The 19,794-nt window shown below is 38.0% G+C and overlaps 1 protein-coding gene across 1 annotated transcript in view; it reads right to left on the bottom strand.

Annotated features, from left to right (window-relative positions):
• Nucleotides 1-19,794, bottom strand: part of ANKAR (ankyrin and armadillo repeat containing) — a 54,815-nt gene that overhangs the window by 30,162 nt on the left and 4,859 nt on the right. The window contains exons 3-9 of the mRNA XM_031451800.2: nt 15,090-15,527; nt 13,414-13,577; nt 12,641-12,744; nt 10,681-10,861; nt 9,407-9,626; nt 3,802-4,003; nt 1,031-1,239 (exon numbers count right to left, since the gene is read on the bottom strand). Of these exons, the coding sequence (XP_031307660.2) occupies nt 1,031-1,239; nt 3,802-4,003; nt 9,407-9,626; nt 10,681-10,861; nt 12,641-12,744; nt 13,414-13,577; nt 15,090-15,527 (1,518 nt within the window). The remainder of the gene's footprint in view (nt 1-1,030; nt 1,240-3,801; nt 4,004-9,406; nt 9,627-10,680; nt 10,862-12,640; nt 12,745-13,413; nt 13,578-15,089; nt 15,528-19,794) is intronic.

The following is a 19,794-nucleotide window of genomic DNA, read 5'->3' as shown; positions in this document are numbered from 1 at the left end:
AGTTTCTAGTTAAATGTTTGATACTTACATTATAATACCTATACAGATATTATTCACAGCTAAGCACTGCAATGCACTACCTTGAATCTCCTTGCTTTTGCTTTTCCCTGAGGTAATCATTTCCTCATGTTATTTCATCTGCTTAGTTTTCTTTGTACCTATTGGTAATTCCTCCCACATTTTCCCTTTGGTCGGGGTATACAGTTTCCATTCTGGGACTTCCCTTTGCTGTTATCTTTGAAATTCTTTTTGCTTTTCTCTTAGGTCAGATTCCTGGTTTCTTGTTTGTTGTCAGATTCCTGGTTTCCTTCCTGGATAGCCTTTGTGGAGATCACTCCTGACTGGCACTGCCAGCTCAAACAGAATTTATCAAAATATGAGGAAAGGAGGGGAGGGTATAGCTCAATGGTAGAGTGCCTGCTTAGCATGCATGAGGACCTGGGTTCAATCCCCAGTACCTCCATTAAATAAACAAACCTAATTATCTCCCTTCAAAAAAGTTAAAAATAAAAATAAATAAAATTTTAAAAATATGACGAAAGATGTTGCTGAATCTGTCTCTAAAATTACAAGGTGGGGAATGAATTTGAAGGAATCTTATCTTTTCCACTCAACTTTTTTTTTTAATGGAGGTACTGGGGACCCAGGACCTCATGCATGCTAAGCATGTGCTCTACCACTGAGCTATTTCCCTCTCCCTCCACTCAATCTTTCATTTCCTCTTTCCTTTTTTTTTCTTTCTTTTTTTTTTGGAATTTCCTTTCTCAATAGAGAAGAGGATGGTTGGGCTTTTGGAGAAAGCTGGAAAATAAAATATAATTGTGTAAAATATAGTCTGAGTTATTCTTTTATTTTTAATTTAGAAATAAAACTACTTTTGCACACAAAATAGTTCAGTATTATATGTATTTCTGGTTTTAATTCAAAATATGATACATGTTTTATTTGTTTTATTTCAGAGATGTATCAATAGTCAAACTGGATAATTGGAACATTTATTTAATAAAGAGATTTTGTATTCTATACTCACCTACCAAAGTTTTCCAAACTGGGAGTTCAGGAATATTTAACTCTATTATATACTTGAGAACCTCTGTGTGAAAGGTTAGCACCGATAAATGAATTATATTGTTTCCTTTAATATCTGTTTTTCTCCAGTTAGCACCAAGAGAAAGTAGGTACTGAATAGTGTCCAGTGCTCCTGAAGTGGCAGCAAGTAACAGTGGAGTACACTGATTCCTAAAAATCAAGGAACACATCGTAACAATTAAGCACACACAGGGTCCAGCTGTAAAACTATCCAAACTGCTGTTGGGGGAAGTCTGATTTATATCATCACCTTCTTTTCCTTACGTACTATTGTTCTGTGTATTCCACATGTGAACAGATTTGCCTCCCTTGCCTTGGCAGTCCTTAGTATTTGCCCCTATCCTCTCTCCAATTTAATTATCATGCCTTATATTTTGTTCAGAAGTTGATGATGCACAAAGTTCTTAGAATACACTATCAATGAATTCTTACAACAGCTTTATGAGTGAAGGAAAAAGCAAGGTAAGTATTATCAGCCCATTTCACAAACGATGAAACTGAGGCTCAGATAGTGTTCCAACCCATTTTTTTTAGACTTCTTATCAGTTCTCAAATCGCAGTGTGGCAGAAACTAACAGTTTTTCTCAAAAACCCACTATTTGCTTTTTCGATAGTGAAGATCTATCTTCTGGTTGGGCACATGGCTCTCCTGCCAAATACATTTCCCAGCTTCCCTTACAGGGAGTTTTGGCCACACAACTGAGTTTGGTCAGTGGATGTTAGAAGAAGTTACCTGAACAAGTCCCTAAAGAGAAATGGAGTGTGCCATTGTGTTTCTTCTCTCTTTCTTCTCATGGCTAGCATGCAGGCATAATAATGAAAGCAGGAGTTGCTGTTTTGTGCCAAGATATGGAAACCACATGTGAAGAGGCATACAAGAGGAAGTCTGGGTTCCTCACGTTGTCAAGCCACTATGCCAGCCCTGGACCACCAATCCTGACTGCATGAGAAAGAACCATGTTTATCTTGTTTAAACTACAGATAAGTGGGAGTATCCTTGTCACAGTAACTTCAACTATATCTTAACTATCAGATCTACTGACTAGCAATGTGACCTTAAGTAAACTGGGTTACTTTCTTCATCTGTAAAAGAATGAGGGTAAGAACGATCAGCTGACAGTGTTGGTATAAGGAATGAACAGGTGCTTAGCGTGGTCTCGATACATGGTTCCCCCTTCCCTTCTTTTTCACTGTTATCTCCTTGCCTCAGACATTACCTTATCTTTAGACCTGGGCCTTCTTCTCTTCAGGAAACCCCTTTATCTTGCTGCCTGTCCTTGTATGCTCATCAATATCCAGCTGGCTCCCAGCCTCTGCTCTAATTTCTTTTTCTGGGCCCTCGGGAAACTTTTGTCCTTTATGAGTAAACATCTCATTTTCTCTCTTTTCTATTTGAACAAGACTGTTCTTCTGCTCCTTTCTTTTCCCTTCTCAATGGTAGGAATAAAGATTACTGCTAACACCATCATTCTGATTTTCCTCACTTGAAAAATATGCTATCAAATTATATTACCCTGTTTCCATATTGCCATTGCCCCCTGCCAGCTGGGTCCTCTTCCACATCTTTGCTCATGTATTGATTGCCTCAGCAACAGACCTCCTCCTATTGTCAGTGACTCCAACACCCATACTAACTACCATCTGTGTTCTGATCTCTTGGTTCCTTGTCCTACCTTCATTTGTGCTCCATATTCAAACACACCAGCATGGTCACATTCCTCATTAGCTCCACAGAGATCTCAACTTTTGTAACTGTCCTCTCTATGAATCCCTTGTGTCTTCCTTGCATTCACAGATAACTTCTTACTTCTACCTCTGATAGTCCATTGTTTAACTTCTTACAGTCCCCACAGTCTTTTAGCCCCCTTCTGCTCAAAGACATATTGTCAAAATACGACAGAACCAGGAACTGAACTCAGATCCCCACATTCCATAGCTCTTTCCGGAATCTATTAGTCAGAGAATCCATTAGCCAGAGACCCTGGTTTCCCAAAAGCTTTCTCCACACACATCTCTGCCCCAACCAAGGCAAGATTTATTTCTTCACTGAACAATAATGGACAAGCTACCTGAAGACCCAGATATATCTGAAACCACACCTAAATCAAAATAATAGCCTGGTATTTAGACTGCGAGCCAAGAGTGTGTATACCTTTCAGGAGAAAGTATACCTCTACCCTAAAGGCTGGTACTCAGCTAAACCGTGAAACAGAACACTGTTTGGGATGTTTCCCTTCTGCAAAGTTTAACTTTCTTCTTTTTAATATATTTCTCTTCTGGAACCATTAGATAGTTTCCCGTTGTCCAAGGTCTAACTAGCTTGGTCTGGAGCCCTTAGGTGGCTTTCTGGTTGTATAGGGTCCAGTTTAGAAAACAACTTTCTCCTCCCTTGTCTCATGCTTCTTCCAGGACACCAAGTAGTTAACCTGATAAACTAATCTGTAGAACCAAAGCACTGGGAGAAAGTTAGGAAAAACTTCCTAGGGTTTACTCCTTATTCTTCCAGAAAATGTGCGTAGGTTAACAGAAGTTCCCATCTTTATAAATTCTAAAGGTTAAGTAGCAGGAGAAGACAGTGACCAGAAAGGACGAGCAGGGTAAGCCTGACACAGCCTTTCAGATCAATCATAACATCCATTCCTCTTAGTGTCAGTGTTTGGGGCAGGCCATGAAAGCAGAAATTCGTATTTTCATAAACGCTTAATAACTTACTCAGCTGTTGCCTCAGCTTCTAGTAAAGTGGGATCCTTTCTACAGAGAACAATTATGATGCAGATATTGTCATAGAAAGCGGCAAAGTGAATTGGCATCCAGCCTCTTTTTTCTGAAAGCGTGTAATCAGCTTTGAAACACAGTAGACAGATGGTTGTTTCTAATGAGCAAGCCTGTGCTGCCAGGTGTAGAGGTGTTGGACCTAGAACGATGGGCAACTACTTCAATGGTCAAAGCTTTAACATTCCTAAAAAACATGCCTTTTTGAAATACAACCACCACCGAGCTTAGCATTGTGTGATATAAAAGCTCCAAGAAGAGCACTAAAAGGATTAATTTAGGCAATTCTGTATTTCTTTATTTTACTCACGATGTTTGACCATTAAAATGAATACTACTTTATAATAAGAATAAATAACACTGAAAATATTAAATATTTGAAAAGTTAAGATAATGTCTTGCTAAAAACTATTTCTTATTTAAATTATTTTCCATTTTACTCAAATGTTTTGTAGGAGGAGATAGGATTCTTTAAAGTTGAAAAAAAATATATGCTCATAAAAGGCTTCTGTGTCACGAAATCCAGTGAGTGTTTTTCAATTCTCCTCTTACTTCTCAACAGTAAGTTGAACACTTCTTCCACTTTAAAATGGTTTCTTCCCTTGGCTTTTGTGATATGAGACTCTCTTACTTTTCCCCAACCTCTCTGGCTGCTTATTTGCTGACTCCTTTGGGACTTTTTCATTGTCCTGATGTCTAAGTGAGCCTTAAGATTTTTATCTTCTCAATGGCTTCATTTACCGTTATCTCTATACACCACTTCAAACTTCAAATATTCAAAACTGAACTCCTATATTTCCCTCCAGACCTGATCCTCTTTCACTGCTCCCTAAATCAGCGAAGGTTATCATCATCTAGCCAGTTCTGCAAACCAGAAACCTGAAAGACCCCTCTCATTTCATTTCCATAACCAGTCCATCGCCAAGTCTAAATGTCTCTAGAGCCTAGTCTTTACTGCCATTACCACCCTACTCCAAGCCATACTCACCTCTCAACTGATATCCGCTTTGTTCTTGCCCCTCCCAATCCATTTTTTCAAAATATAAATCTGATCTTTTCCCCTCCTTGCTTAAAACTCTTCTGTGTCTTCCTAAGGCCATCTGATCATGAGTACAGGAGAAGGATGCACTGGCTCCAACTTAACCTGAATCACTCTCACTCCAAAAAAAGAAAAAACAAAGCATACACACTTTGTTCCCTTCATTCAGGCCTTCTTGTAGCTCAAGTGTAGGGTGACCGACCACATGTTCCAGGTTGCCCAGGAAAGCACTGGTCTACGCTTGTTGCTCCAGCACAATTATTATTAGTGCCCTTCCATTTTCAAACTCCCTGATTTGGATGATGAATTAGCCGGTCACCCTGGGCTATTCCTGCGTCTGAAAGCTTCCTTCTCCCAAACAACACTTCCCTGACCAGGGTCTACTTAAGTCTTATTTATTTCTCAGCCAAAATGATATTTCCTCAGTGAAGCACTGTTTCTCTTCCAACTCAGAAACTACCAATGGCCTCCTGCCTGCCTTTGTAGTCTAAGCTTTATATCATAGCCCTTAATAATCTGTAACATTTGGCCCAAATCTATTTATTAAAAATTACTGCTTAGTCTTCCAGTTTCTGGTCTGGCATGAAAGAAGCTTAAAAGTCCCCAATCCATTCTAACTTAGCAAGTAAAAAGCTGAACCACCTGAAAAAACATCTCTTCTCAGATCCATCAGAGAGGTGAGGTCACGGTGCAAAACTGCTGCTCCCAAAATTGGAGAGATAGACAGACAGATACAGAGAATGACAACTTGGTGGAGCAGACCCAAGAGCAGAAACCTCCACAGGAACAAGTGGCAGGGTAGGAAAATCTGAACTGCAACTGACAAATTGCTGGTGGCTCAGTGTGGACAAGTCAGAGAGTTAAAAACTCCAGGGGGACCCCATGCTTTAGTGAGTTTTATGTCCAGAAGCTCAATCAGGTCCTCACAGTGAATATCAGAGAAAAATCCCTCGTGCCTTCAGCAGTGGAAGGGGGAAAGGAACCATTTTGAAATACACCAGAGCATTCTATTTTTCCTAACAAGGCCAGTCCTCAGGAGAAACTATTTCACCAGAGCCTAACCTACTGAGGTTTTATCAGAGCCCAACCTAGCTGGGGGAAGGGAAATACCTAACTACAGCCCCCTCTAGCCATCCTGATCCACCTAAGGGGCAGGCAGGGATGGAGAAGCAAGCTGAAGTTCACGATTCAGGAGCACAGGCTCCCCAAAAGACAGAGATCTGATCACAGGACTATAGAACATGTTGGTTCATTTCAATCAATGAAAGGTAATTAGCTGCTCTCAGCAGGAGAACCACATCAAAATTAACTGAAGTTTTTCCCTAAACAACACTAACCACCCTACTGACCCTCTTCTTTCCACCTTCCTCCAAAAAATATTTCAGCACAACTCAGGGACAGGAATACTATTTTTATACCCCTCTTACCACTTTAAGTGTGCTTAATAGAAATGCAGGATCTTGGCTCCCAACCAGACCCTCTGAATCAGAGCCTGCATTTAACAAGATCCCTGGGTGATTCCTATATACTTGAAAGTTCATCCCAGAATAGCGGGATAAAGTGCCTCTCCTCAACATGCAATGTCTAATGACATTTTTGGTTGTCACAACTGGGGTGGGGGTTGCTCCTGGCATTTAGTGGGTAGAAGCCAGGGATACTACTAAACATTTTACAGTGCATAGGACAGCCCACAATGAAGAATTACTAAGCCCATAATGTCAGTAGTACTGAGGCCAAGAAGCACTATCCTAAGACATACTCAAATCAGGGAAGTTCTGGAGGGGTTTATATAATCTGGAGAAATTATTCTCGGGTAGGGGAATCCTGGTCTAAAGAACAGATGATCAACTGAAACCCGAAAGCCATTTTTATCTCTCTTTTCTTTGAATTTCTATAAGATATCACTATATATTAATTATGCCAGTGACTGTGATAATAGGTAATAATAGGTTACCCATTGCATTTAAATTTGAATTTGTGCTACCCTGTATTTGTCCATCATGCATTCATTCAACAACTATTCCCGAACAACTACTAATGCCAGACTTCCTGGGCACTAGGATACTACGGCAAAGTAAACCAAATCCCTGCCCTTACGGACTTTATGTTCAATTGAGGGAGTCACAATAAACAAATTACTATTGTACAAGGTAGCCATAAGTGAGATTTGGGAAAGAAAAAGAAAAAAATAGAGCAATAATGCAGGAAGCGTACTATTATTACTCAACTGCAAATTCCTACAGGGTAGGTGGGCCAGATAAGCTTCCTTTTTCCCCTTCAGGCCCACTCACCTCCCTTTACCACCCTCCCTGCTCTCTGCCTCTGTAGATTTAGCAACCCATCCTTTGGCTTCTTGTCAGTAACTGCCAATGGGGAGACCTGGCAGGAGACTGAAGGAGGAGGAGAATGAGGTCAGGAAACTTATCCTCTCTGAGGTCATCTCAGGTTAGCTGTTTCTCCACCAATGGAAGGTGGTTGATTTGAATAACTATTGCCCTCCCCTTACAAAATTTAGGTCTTTGTTAATGGTTTCTTTAAAATTAAGCCCTCCTCAAATTATCTCATATGGAGTATGAAGGTATAGCCTTTAGGTATAGATACAGGAGGTGTATAATTTAAAGTTTTTTTGTCTTCTTCATGCACAGTACTTAGGTTAAGTCTCTCACCTCAGTCAAGAATGAGTCATTCCTCAGACCTCACAGACTGTTACTGTCGCTAGATGGCAGCATATTTAAATAGTACTGTCTGCTTTTTTTTTTTTTCAGGCATAAAACCCACTTTGGGGTCTGAGTTTACAAAGATAAGTAGAGGTAATTTGCAAATTCCACAGTTAAAAAAAAGAGCAAGAACCCTCCTCCCAAAAAACTTAAGAGGAATATGAGTAAATAATCATGGGTGGAAAAAAATTATACTTCAAAATGTATATAAAACATCATGTGTTATTCTCATGTGACAAAGCATTTGTGAGATTATATACTATAAGAAAAGTTTTAATATATGTAATGGACTTTTTAAAATGCATCAAATATGTTATTTATGTCTTACCATTTCTTTCTTTTTTCATGTCCATTTTTGGTGACTCTGTTTTCAAAGGGAATACACATAAAAGTTTGATTATTAATATGCAGAAGTCTCCTAAACTAGTCAAAATTGACTCATATGAAGGAGAACAAAATGACTATGCTTAGATGCAGCTGACAGGATTACATCAAACAGGACTGAGTGTAACTTCTGGCCAAGCCATGTGGGCACATGCATGCGCCTGACATCGCATCAGAGCAGACCTGGAAACGCTGCCTTGCAAGCGACTGGCGGAAACTCACAGGGGGTAGTTTTGTGTAACATGCGGACATTGCGAGTAGTTAAGCATTTTCTATACATCAAATTCTACCCAGTTCTCAGACAATGGAAATCCAAGTAGTCACAGGATGAATGAGAGATGTTAATTTACAAAAAAAAAAAAAAAACAAACTAAAACAAAACCCTACAAATGCTTAAAACATAATGTTTTTAAATAATAGGTCACCCATTGCATTTAAATTTGAATTTGTGCTCTATTTTAACTAAGTTCATTATATATTGAATGGTTTAATTAAGTTATAGAAGCATCTTAGTATCAAAACATTTAAATTATACCGATACAGTATGAAATTTATCAGTAGTCAATAGGACTAATGCCGAACATTTTGTTTTGGTGTGTGAAGATTTACCACAGCTTCTTAAGATAGCAAGTTAAAATATAAAATCTCCATTCTTATTGCCAATACTGTTGCATCAGCCACTCCTGACATTTTATTTCCCTCTTCAGTTCTGGAGGGCTTCTGCTTTCATTTTGAACTTTATTACTTTTATACTGGTTGCATTTGTTCCAATATACAGATAAATATGTATGTATATCTACTAATCAGGAAAAATTTGCTTTTTAAAGTTTAAACTAGGTTAGCCTTGAAGGGGTCATTAATCCTAAAAATGATGATTATAGAGGTATTTTTGTTATTAAATACAATTTAAGTTTCTGTAGGATGAAGAAACTATTGTCTGGTTAAGAACCTGGGATAAGAAATGGATGTTCTGCTGGGATCTCTATCTCCTGTTCTCAGAATTTCTACATTACATCATTGTATATTAATTATGTCAGTGATTGTCAAACATTATCCTGAATTCATCCATTATGCATTCATTCAACAACTATTTCTCAAGCATCTACCAATACCAGGATTTCTTCTGGACACTAGGATACCATGGCAAACAAAATAAACCAATCCTTGCCCTTTGTGGAACTTATATTCAGGTGGGGGAAACACAATAAACAAATAAATAATACCATACAAGGGAGCAATAAGTGACACTTAGAAAACTAAAAAGAGCCCCTCGGAGATAAATGAAACAAAAACCTCAGCTTTGCTCTAGGCACCAATACCAAATTTTAATCTTGCTCTAAAGTCAACATGCAGTGAATAGGGGTAAGTAAAAGAAAACTTTTTTAATTTAAAAACTGTATGGTACCTTGGCTAACCATAGTAAAGCGTCTCTGGTTGACATTGAAGTTGGCATTGCACAGCTGACATACAATCGGAACTCTGTTGTGTAGAGCAGCATGATGGAAAATAGCATAACCTGCCTCGTCCGAAATATTGATTGTTGAGCTTGAGGTTTTACGGCTAAATGTATGGAAAACAGCAGATAATCCTCTTTCAACAGCAGATTTCATACCAAATGGGATACTCTAAAATTATTCGGAAGACCAGAATTAATTTTTTCAAAATACACCTAAAGTTTAGTTTAAGGAAAAAAAGGGAAAATGAAATATAATAATATAATCAAATGATTAGGGCTCAATTACAGTAGAATTTTCACAAGATCCATGTGGAAACTGTCCCACTGGGCAATGAATTTTAGAGCTATAAGGAAACATCAAGAACTTTAAAAAATATTTTGGGGAATTTTTTTCCTTCCTTTTTTTAAGGGAGAAGTTATAGATCTTTCTTCTCTGGAGACAATTAAAACAGGGTAGACAAACACCTTTCTGGAATACTTAAAAAGCAAGTAAACATCACTGAGTTCCTTCTCTGATTTAAGAACAATCTAATTTAGAAGTCTAGAGTCTTGAAATACTTAGCTATAGAAATACAGTTTGTGTTCTTTGCTCTACAACTCAAAGTAGAGAGATAAAAATGTCACACTCAGACATTCTGATTACTCAGTATTTAAAAATTAAGCTCACAGTTTATCAAAGCTTAAAATTTATGGACATTACAACAAATAAATGGTAAGTGCCAACATATCCTTTGAAATTGGTGAGCTTACCACTTAATTTCTCAGTTCAAGGTATACTGAAGCAGATAGAGATCTGATTCAGGATGCCAGGTTTGCTCCTTAAGTTTAGTCCCCAGGACTGACTTTGCAATTTACTAGCTGTGTGATTTGGGAAAGATCCTTAATTTGCTGCACCTCAAATTTCTCATTTGTAAGCTAGGAATAATAATAGTACTAGTACCTTCAAATAATTTGTTGAAAGGATATATAGCAGTGCCTGGCATACAAAATAAGCACTCAATAAATACTAGCCGTTACTAGGATTAATCACAATTCCATTCCTAAACATGTTGTTTTGTAACCCAGCCAGAAATTTGAAATCCAAAATTGTATAGCTTTTTAACTGCAAAAATGTAGATTCTTAATTACATATTGAAGACTATTTAACCTGTTATTTATCCCTATGATAAAAGTTTGAGACATATAATTTCTTACAGCAAAGTATATGGTAGTCACTAAAATACCTTGCATTTCATAGCTTTTTTGAAACCAAATTTTTTCTTAAATTGTTCATGTAATTGAGCGTCTGTCAGTGGAAGTCTTTTCAGTCTCAGAGTGTTCACTATTTCATTTATGGCTCCCCACCACTGTGTCTTATATAGTTGCTGATAGAAAGTTTCAAGTTCAAAACTGATCACATAGTAGCTATCAAAAAAAAAAAAAAAAGAAAGAAAGAAAGAAAAGAAAAAAACAAGTTTTTCCGACTTGGAAGTGATTTGCTAACTTTTTCCTATGCTGGCAAAACTTTTGCTATAACAATTATAATTTAAATACAAAACATAGTTTAAATTGTACTTCATTATAAATATTTTAATAACATAGTTATCAACTGTTATTAATCAAGTCTTTCATAACAAGTATCTTCTCTATATTGGCCTTTGTAATTGACTCTGTCCTTCCCATGCCACTGAGCAGAGCACTGCCTAAAAGTCACTGAAAGCACTAACTCTGGATGAAGGAGTTCTAGGTTTACCTTCTAACCATCTGCTACCCTCCTCTTACAAAGTTATATATTAACTCTTTTAATCTAATTATGTCTGCATTTACTTTCTCAAGAGTTTACCGTGAGTCTGATTTGGAATGATGCTTTGCATAATGGTTCCTTGACTTTTACTCACTGCAGCAGTGGACTAGAGAAACCCCCCCACCAGGTCCTTGAGACATAAGGAGGCAACAGCCCCAGTCCCCTCTCATTTTGGAATGGAAAAGGACAAAATTTGAATGGTTCTGCTCCCTGTGTTTGCTAATCATCACAGGTAAAAGAAAATGGTAGCTTTCATCCACTTCTGCCCATGCGGTATCTTTCCCCATCCCCGGATTTCAGTGGTGAGTGCCTCAGCTGCTGTCCCTACCTCTGCTTAGTGGGAAGCCTCTAAATGTTACCTGGGTTTCTGCTCTAAATGCAGCTATTTAATGCTGTAATACAGTATTCTTGACCATGGTAGCCTCCTCCCATGGCTCTTCACTTTGCTGCTCAGGGACTATCAGTTCTCCTAAGGGTGCTAAGAAGTTTGTTCCATTGTGCTAATTTCCAGGGAAGTGAGGCTCCTTACCTTTCAACTTATTACATAGAGCCTTCTATACCCACATCTAAAATTCTGTTCCCGTCACTGCTAAGTTTAGAGGGCTCTCTTCAGTCTTACATTGACTTGGCCTTTTTCTCTGTTGAATTTCATGCTTTTAAACTATTTCCATATTTTAAAAATTCTCCCCATGTGGTTTCCATGCTCTTTCCTGGTTCTCCTCTACCTCTATCATCCCTTCTCAGTCTCTTCACTCTCTCCTCTGCTGCTCCCCGCCCCCTTAAAAAGCTGCTGTTCTCAAGAGTTCCTGATGTGGCCCTACACTCTCAACTACTTCCATGACTTTAAGAAAAACAAACTCCTATATGATTCAAAATCTCAAGTCTCTTCCTCCAACCCAAATGTTTCCTCTGTGCTTTATTTCCCTTATTTACAAATTTCGGTGTCCAAGATGTGAAAATTCAAGAACATACATAAAAGATCTAGTAATACTGAAATACAGTGCTCTAAGAGATGACCGGCATAAAGAGACCCAGCAGAGGAAGAGGATTTAAAATCATATTCCTTATGGCAATGAGGGGTTGTGTGCTGAGTCCACTGCTTTTCACTGGGCCCATGGGATATGAGCCCCACCACCATCGCCAGGTAACCACTGGATTCATTGTAAGAACCAATTACAATGTCTAAGGATTATTACACAGAATGTATCAAAGTATATGAAGTAATAAATATAACATTTAATACTTTATTAAGCCCAAAGTCATTCGTGGGGGTTATTATTGTTATAGGATCTCCCTCTGGAGGTTTTTAAGTTAGCCCTTGCATTTTGACACTTTCCTTGTTTTCTGCTTTGAACAAGTTCAAAGTTGTGATAACTGAGTAATTACTAAAAGTTCCTTACCTTTTTCCATTGAATTTCATGACTGGTATTGAGTAATATTCTCTGTATCCTGATTCTTCTGCAAATGTATTAGCAGCACAATCCCGTATTTTTTCTAAATTGTTCTAAAATATAAGTTATGTTACAAAAAAAATCTTTAAACAAATATAAACAACTATAAGACTTCTTTCAGATGAAATTTTATACATGTAAAGGACAAATTTTAAATGAAATATCCTAATATCCACAAGATCCTAATAATAACTGCATGTATCCAATCCCTAATTTGGGACTGAGGGGAAAATACAAAAAAAAAAAAAGATATATAATATAGAGAAGGTAGAAAAGCAATGACAATTGAAGTGTGTTATGTTTATACTAAATTCCGGATAAAGAATTAATGTTCTCAAACTCTAGAGAATCTCTGTTCCAATACTAATCTTTGAGAAAAATGGAAGAATATGTAGTGAATGTTCAGGGATTTCTACTGTATGCTTCAGTTAACTATTCCAGAGCAAATATGGTCCGTTAGAAGTCTATAAATACTGCAAGGATGATAGTTGCACCTAGCTTATTTATCATTTTACCTCTGACATTTAACACAGGACCTTAGATATAGCTGCACTTAATTCATGTATGTTACATAATGCACGAAGAAATTAGTGGGTTGTGAAGATAATCATTTAGAGAGCTGCCTCATGCCTGTACCAAGTGACTCCTTCTGGTTGGAGAATAGGATAAAATTTTAGAGTTGTGAAATGACAAACCATTTCAGGAACAATAATAATTTAAACCTTAAAATCTTCCAAAGCATTCTCAATTGAAGGGGTGCTGATATCAAATTCAATTCCTCCATGAACATGAAAATACTGATCCGCTTTGTAGTGAAAATTCTGGCATTTAAAATCTCGTCCATAAATAAATGGAGGCAATTCTCGCTCTGTCTTGACATTGTCATCTCCAAAAATGAAAACAAACTTTTGTTTAAAAACTGAACAACAGCATATAAGTGATCATATTTTAGAGGTCTAAATTCTCTTTCACACATAGTAAAAAAAATCCATGTGAAATGGAAATCTTGGCAATTACATCCTATAAATTTATGTTCTTAATGTATATTTTAAATATTAAAATATATTTATATCATATTTGGGGCACTTCTGTAGTTTCACTGTACAGTAATTTCAAAAGAATGGTCAAAACATTATTCTACTTACTGACTTATATGTGTGAGCTTAAGACTAATACCTTACCCTGAATTACCAGAACAGATTTGAAACTCCGTGCCTTAGAGAATCTTTAGTTAAATAAACAAAAATTATCTGAGGTAGTTTAGGAAAAAAGAGACATTATAAAGAAAAAGGTGAGTATCACTCACACGAAAAAATAACCACCGATTTTTCTGGAAAGTAATGAAGCCACACATATAACATTTATTTTAAAAAATAATCTTCTAAAATTCTGGCAAGGACTAGGCTTATTCAATATTTTGATTTGTTAGCAGACTATGGTTTCATAAATATAAGGTACATAATGTATTTTGAGAAATGCAAAAGGTCCTAATCTTGCCACCTGGAAATTATTAACTTTTAATCGTATTTGCTTCCAATAATTCAAGTAATAGAACACTACAGATACAGCTAACATCCACTTACAGCATATTAGTTTCATGCATATAACATTCCCCCCACTGCCATCCCTGGACAAGCACTGTCATGAGTCCATTTTTAATAGTTCACAGATATGGATTATAATCTTCACCATCATAATCCTAATGATACAAAATTTCATTAAATGATTTGCAAAAGTTCTACTGAAAATTTGCCCCTCTAGAAAGCCCACTCTAATAAGCCTACATGTTTGAGCACCAGTGAAAATATACAAATTGTGTGCTAATCTGGGTGGGAGAAATAGTTTGCACGGCATTCCTGTCAAATTCCGTATAAACATGGTCCTATTTCAGCTCTCCATTCTCTTACGTTGGTCTACTTGTTTATTACAGTGCCAGTATATTACTAAGGTTTTTAATATGTTTTCATCTTTTTTCCAGAAATGTAAGACCATTCCTGATTTTTTACTGCTCCAAATGAATCTGGAATCAATTTCTAAACTTTCATGAAAAACACAATTGGGATATTGAGTAGAAGTGCATTTAATTTATAATTTGGATGAGATATCATATAGTGCCACTGTTGTCCCATCATGAACACAGCTTATTTCTCTATTTTCTCAGAACTCATTTTCAGTCTTTCAATAGCCTTTATGATTGGTATCAATATATACCATGTACTATGTGAATGTGCCAAGTATTTTTAATTACTTTGGAGACATTACTTTTTTTATTATTATTATTTCTAACAGGCTACAGCTTGGTTACTTGCTTGGATCTGCATACTAGCAACAAAATTGAATTTAAATATAAATTTAATATATATTTACATTTCATATTAATTTCTGGTGATATTCTTACCTGAAAAAGGCTGAAGCAGACTACTTAAATATGGAACTTTCATCTTCTTTTTTAAACTCAATAGAAATGGAGTCAGAAAACATATTAACTTTAGGTATTCTATCCCTTTTCTGATTTCTTTTTTCTTCTCAAAATGTTTTTGAATAATCTTTTTTTGAAGATATAATCTTTGCTGTAATCTCTGGTAGGTACAAATATCAAGATAATCCTGATTATATTTTATAGCATTAGTAAGCCAATAGGCTGTTTCAAATATAAAAACATTTTCATACTGTTGAACTTGTGTAGTACTGAATGTCAACTTTAGCATAATATTTTCAGCATATTTCATAAATGTAGCTATTTCTTCAGGGCTATTGGGATTATATGTTGGATCTTCATTCATATCTTCATCATAGATTCCATTAAAGTCTGGATCCTTTGTAATATCAATCAAACCTTTAGGGTAAAAAAGAAAACTTTTAGGCAGTGAAAACTTCATAGTATACTTGACTTCTGGATAAATCGAGCAGATTAAACACAGGGTTTCATTGAAATCCAACCAAAATGACGGTAAAGGGACAATGAAATGCCAATTCAATTGTCCAAGAAGGAAAGCAGACAGGTAAGTGGTAACTAAGCAGACCAAAGGAATTATAAAGAATAGACTTTCATTCTCTTTGGAGAAATACACCATGGAAATATAGTAACATATGTCCCATCTTTAACCAAATAAAATGTAGAAGAACAACAAGAAATGTGATCTTTCTTTAAGCAGAGAAACAGCTTCCTTCTTGGACATAAAGCTTTTTCAGGTCCTATATTACACATTCCTTCTTTTTGCTGATAACAGAAGCTAAACATACACAAGAAACAACTTGCCTATAACTAATTATGATGAAACAAGAATATTAAACTTGATTTTACTATATATTATAAATGACAAATTTCCTATATTTTCTCCGTTTATATTGAAATTAGAGACTTTCATGCTGTCCATTGTCTTCTAGCACAGTTACATCTATAATGTTACCCCTTAATCTCGGTTTGAGAAAATGGCTTAGAATCATAAAACACAACTGTAGAAAATGTGGAGTTTGTTTGTAACATATGTGCCTTAAATGTGCTGTAAATAATACATCAATGTGTTCCCCTTTCTTTTTCCCTTTTTTCCTTCCTCAAATCTATATGTTAAAAAAGCCAGAATACTCTTGGATTTTTAAGATGGCCACTATGATTCGTCTCCCTTTCGCAAAGGAGTTCATAAGATAAATAAAGAGATTATAAAGAAATTAAAGCATTTCTGACAGTTAAAATAGGTCTAAATACAAGCCAGAGCATTGCTGATACCTTTAAAGCTTTGTGGCGTGGGTGGTTGAGAGCCAACGTGCAGCAAGTCAATTCTCACCCAGGAAGGGCATGGGCAGGAAGGATTAGAAACTGGAAGCACATGGAACCTCTAAACGACAGGTCATGGCATAATTTAAAAAAAAAAAAAAAAGATTGGTGCAAAGTCTGACGAAGGTGCAGTGGTGAGACCCCCCCCCCCCCCGTCGCTTCCCCACAGGGCATCGCCTTTACCCCCGAGGCACAGTGGAGGGCCAGGAGGAGCGCCAAGTGCTGAAAACCGCCGAAAGCCGGGTTAAGAAGAATCTGCAGGCTGAACTGGGGAGATCACAGTCCCTTCCCCTCCTCTGGCCCAGACTCCTAGCCCCCTCCCAGCAGGAGACTGGAGGAAAAGGACCTATATTTACAGCATCTGGGGAGAAGTCTTTCCCGATCACTCCACAGTGCGGTGCACCCGTCGGCAAGCCGGCACCCGTCGGCAAGCCGGCTCCCGCCTCCCGCCCGCCGCCCCAACCAGAACAAACAGCAAGGGTCACCAGGATGCGGAGAGCCTCTCAGTGAAAGGCCGGGACTGGAATGAGGAGGCCTGGGGGAGCGAAGGAAGGAAGGAAGGATGGAGGATGGGAGAATGGACTTTGGAGAGTAGTAAAGGAAAGTGCCTAGAGACGAATCAATCCGCTCAGACGGAAGGAGGAGGGTGGATGCGTGCAGAGCGACGTCTCCGAGGGGAAAACGGAACTGCTGCGCTACCGGATCTATCGCTGCGCTGCCAGGAGCTCAGTATTTCTGACCAAAAGTTTGAGGCTGAGATGATAAGTACAATAGAAAACTAAGCTAACCTTTTAAAATAACTCAATAGTTTATGTCACAGTTATTAATTAAAGGTAATGTGATTGTAGCATGTTATGCAAATCAGCTGGGAAGATATATACAACGTCATAGTAAAGTGAAAAAAAATGAGCCAGGACTTAACCTAAAATTGGATATAACTGAATTTGGAAGATGGGGGGAGGAACACAAGAGTCTATTGTTAAAACCTCTATGCTAGTTTCTTTTAATCTTACCTCCTACCCTGGTTTTGCTCCTGCACTCCAGATTCTTTCTCCGTGCCTAATAGAAATCTTTACTTGAATGTCACAGCACTCCCAAACAAAATCCATCCCTCCTCTCCCCAAATATGCTTTTCTTTCATTCCCTATCACCGTTAAAAAAAAAAAAAACCCACTATCAGTTCCTCAAACTAAAAACCTGAGAGTTTCCTTCAATTCCCTTTGTCTTACATTGTTATAAACCATTTAATTTCTACATGTATTAAAAACTTGCTATGTAGTGTAGATGTGACAAGAATGTAAAGCCCAAAAAGACACACTTTTCTGTCCTCTTAAGCTCTCAAACACAGGAAATCTCTTAAGGAAAACAGATGAAGCCAATAATTTCAATACAAAATGGTACAGTGTGCACAGAGTAGAGGAGACCGTGTCTGAATCAAGTCTCAAAATGAATAGCAATAACATGGGGAAGATTGTGGAAGAGTGGGGTGAGGGAAAAGGGTACTCCAGATAAAGGACAGGGAATGAGCAGAGCCATAAGAAAAACCACTTTACTTGACCAGCTTTGGGAATTAAATAAGGTCAGATCAAGGGACCTGCCCTAATTAAAATCCCCTCTCAGCAAACAGGATAATATGGTCAGATTTTGGGGGGCTGTATTGTCTGTTGCTGTTTTGTTTTTTTTTAAGTTGAAGTATAGGTGATTTACAATGTGTTAATTTCTGGTGTACAGCATAGTGATTCGGCTATATAAATGTGTATATGTATATATATATATATATACGTGTGTGTGTATATATATATATACATACACATATATACATACACACACACACACTTTTCAAATTCTTATAGGCTAATACAAGGTATTGAATATAGTTCCCTGTGCTATACAGTAGGTCTTTGCTATTTATCTGTTTTATATATAGTAGTTAGTATCTGCAAGTCCCAAACTCCCAACTACTGTTTTTTTAAAGGTAGTGTTTGCTGGTGGTTTTGTACAGTGCAAAGCTATCAGAGAGGTGAAGTTTAACCTGGCCTCACTGATTCCCAGCAGTCTGCCTTTCCAGAAAAAGAGTTGGCCTCCTGCAGAGTTCCTTAGAAATCCACTGGAGCACAGTGTTTAAGGCAGTGATGTGGTCAGTTGTAAGGTTTGAACCCAATCTCTCAGTAAGCCAAAAGAGGAGGTGCTGTTTCCCCAAATGTGAAGGATGATATAGCAATTCTTGCCACTAGCTTGCCACCATACAGCTGTAACTATGAGGACTAAGTTGAGAGCACAGGGCTGGAGCCAAATTTCCATGAGTCACATTCGGTATCAGACCCCTTTTACCTTTTGTTTCCTACCTCACTTCCTCCTACACCATACATTTCACTCTAGCCATTGGTGCATGGGCCAGCTCCGCACAGATATAACCTGACTGCACCTTGCTGTAGACACAGCACTACCCTGGGGCTTCTCTACCACTGTGTGTTGGACTCCTGATGGAACCCATCCAGCCATTCATTCTGATGCATGAACAAATCTGAAACTGTGAGGGAGTTAACCCCCAGGCAACCTTTGACCAGTGCAGAGAAAGGCCAGGGAATATATGCTCCACTCTTCCATCCCTTGGGCTGACAATCCTAAAGCATATTCCAGGTGACTCCTCAGAGAGTCCCAGCAAAGCTGTCCCCAATTATCCAGATGGTGAAAGCTCAATGACACATGCTTGGATTGATGTTTCCTCCTTTCTTACTCACTTTTTCTGTTCTTCACTCCTATTCCTTGGAGTAATTTCTCATAAACTACCCTGCCTTAAGCCCCCATTTCAGGCTTTAATTTCGGGGGGGTTACCTAGGCTCATATACGTTGCTCTTGTATGCTGGTCTCTGACCTTGTGTTTCCTTAAGCATGCAGCATGAAAGCCCCCTTTTCTAAGAGTCCAGGTCCCTTTCCTGGAGTCTGATGCATGGCCCTGCAGGATTTCACAGTGATGCTCCAGATGTGGTGCATGAGAGGAACCTGGATCCATTTCTGTTGCTGCCTCTGTGAGTCTCCTCTGCTCCAGCCTGACTCATGTGCCTCTGCTTGGCCACTTACCATTGTTTGCACCACACCACTGTTACAGTGCCTGAAGCACTTGCTGGTTCTTCAGCAGACCCCCACAGTGAAGTGGAGGGAGAAGAAAACCCCATCTGGCACTCTTCTTTGCTCAGCAGTCAATACTACAAAGTAGTTTAGTGTAACAGACACAACTTTTCCCAGGCACATGTTGGTAGAGTCATTGGATTTGTAAAGATTTCTAGCCTTATTTATATACAGTGAAAAGGGGATTAGAGGCAGAGAG

This window comes from Camelus dromedarius, chromosome 4 (assembly GCF_036321535.1).
Source record: "Camelus dromedarius isolate mCamDro1 chromosome 4, mCamDro1.pat, whole genome shotgun sequence".
Taxonomy (NCBI): domain Eukaryota; kingdom Metazoa; phylum Chordata; class Mammalia; order Artiodactyla; family Camelidae; genus Camelus; species Camelus dromedarius.
The sequence above is the reverse complement of the archived record's forward strand: the minus strand, read 5'-3'. Positions and strand labels throughout refer to the sequence as shown.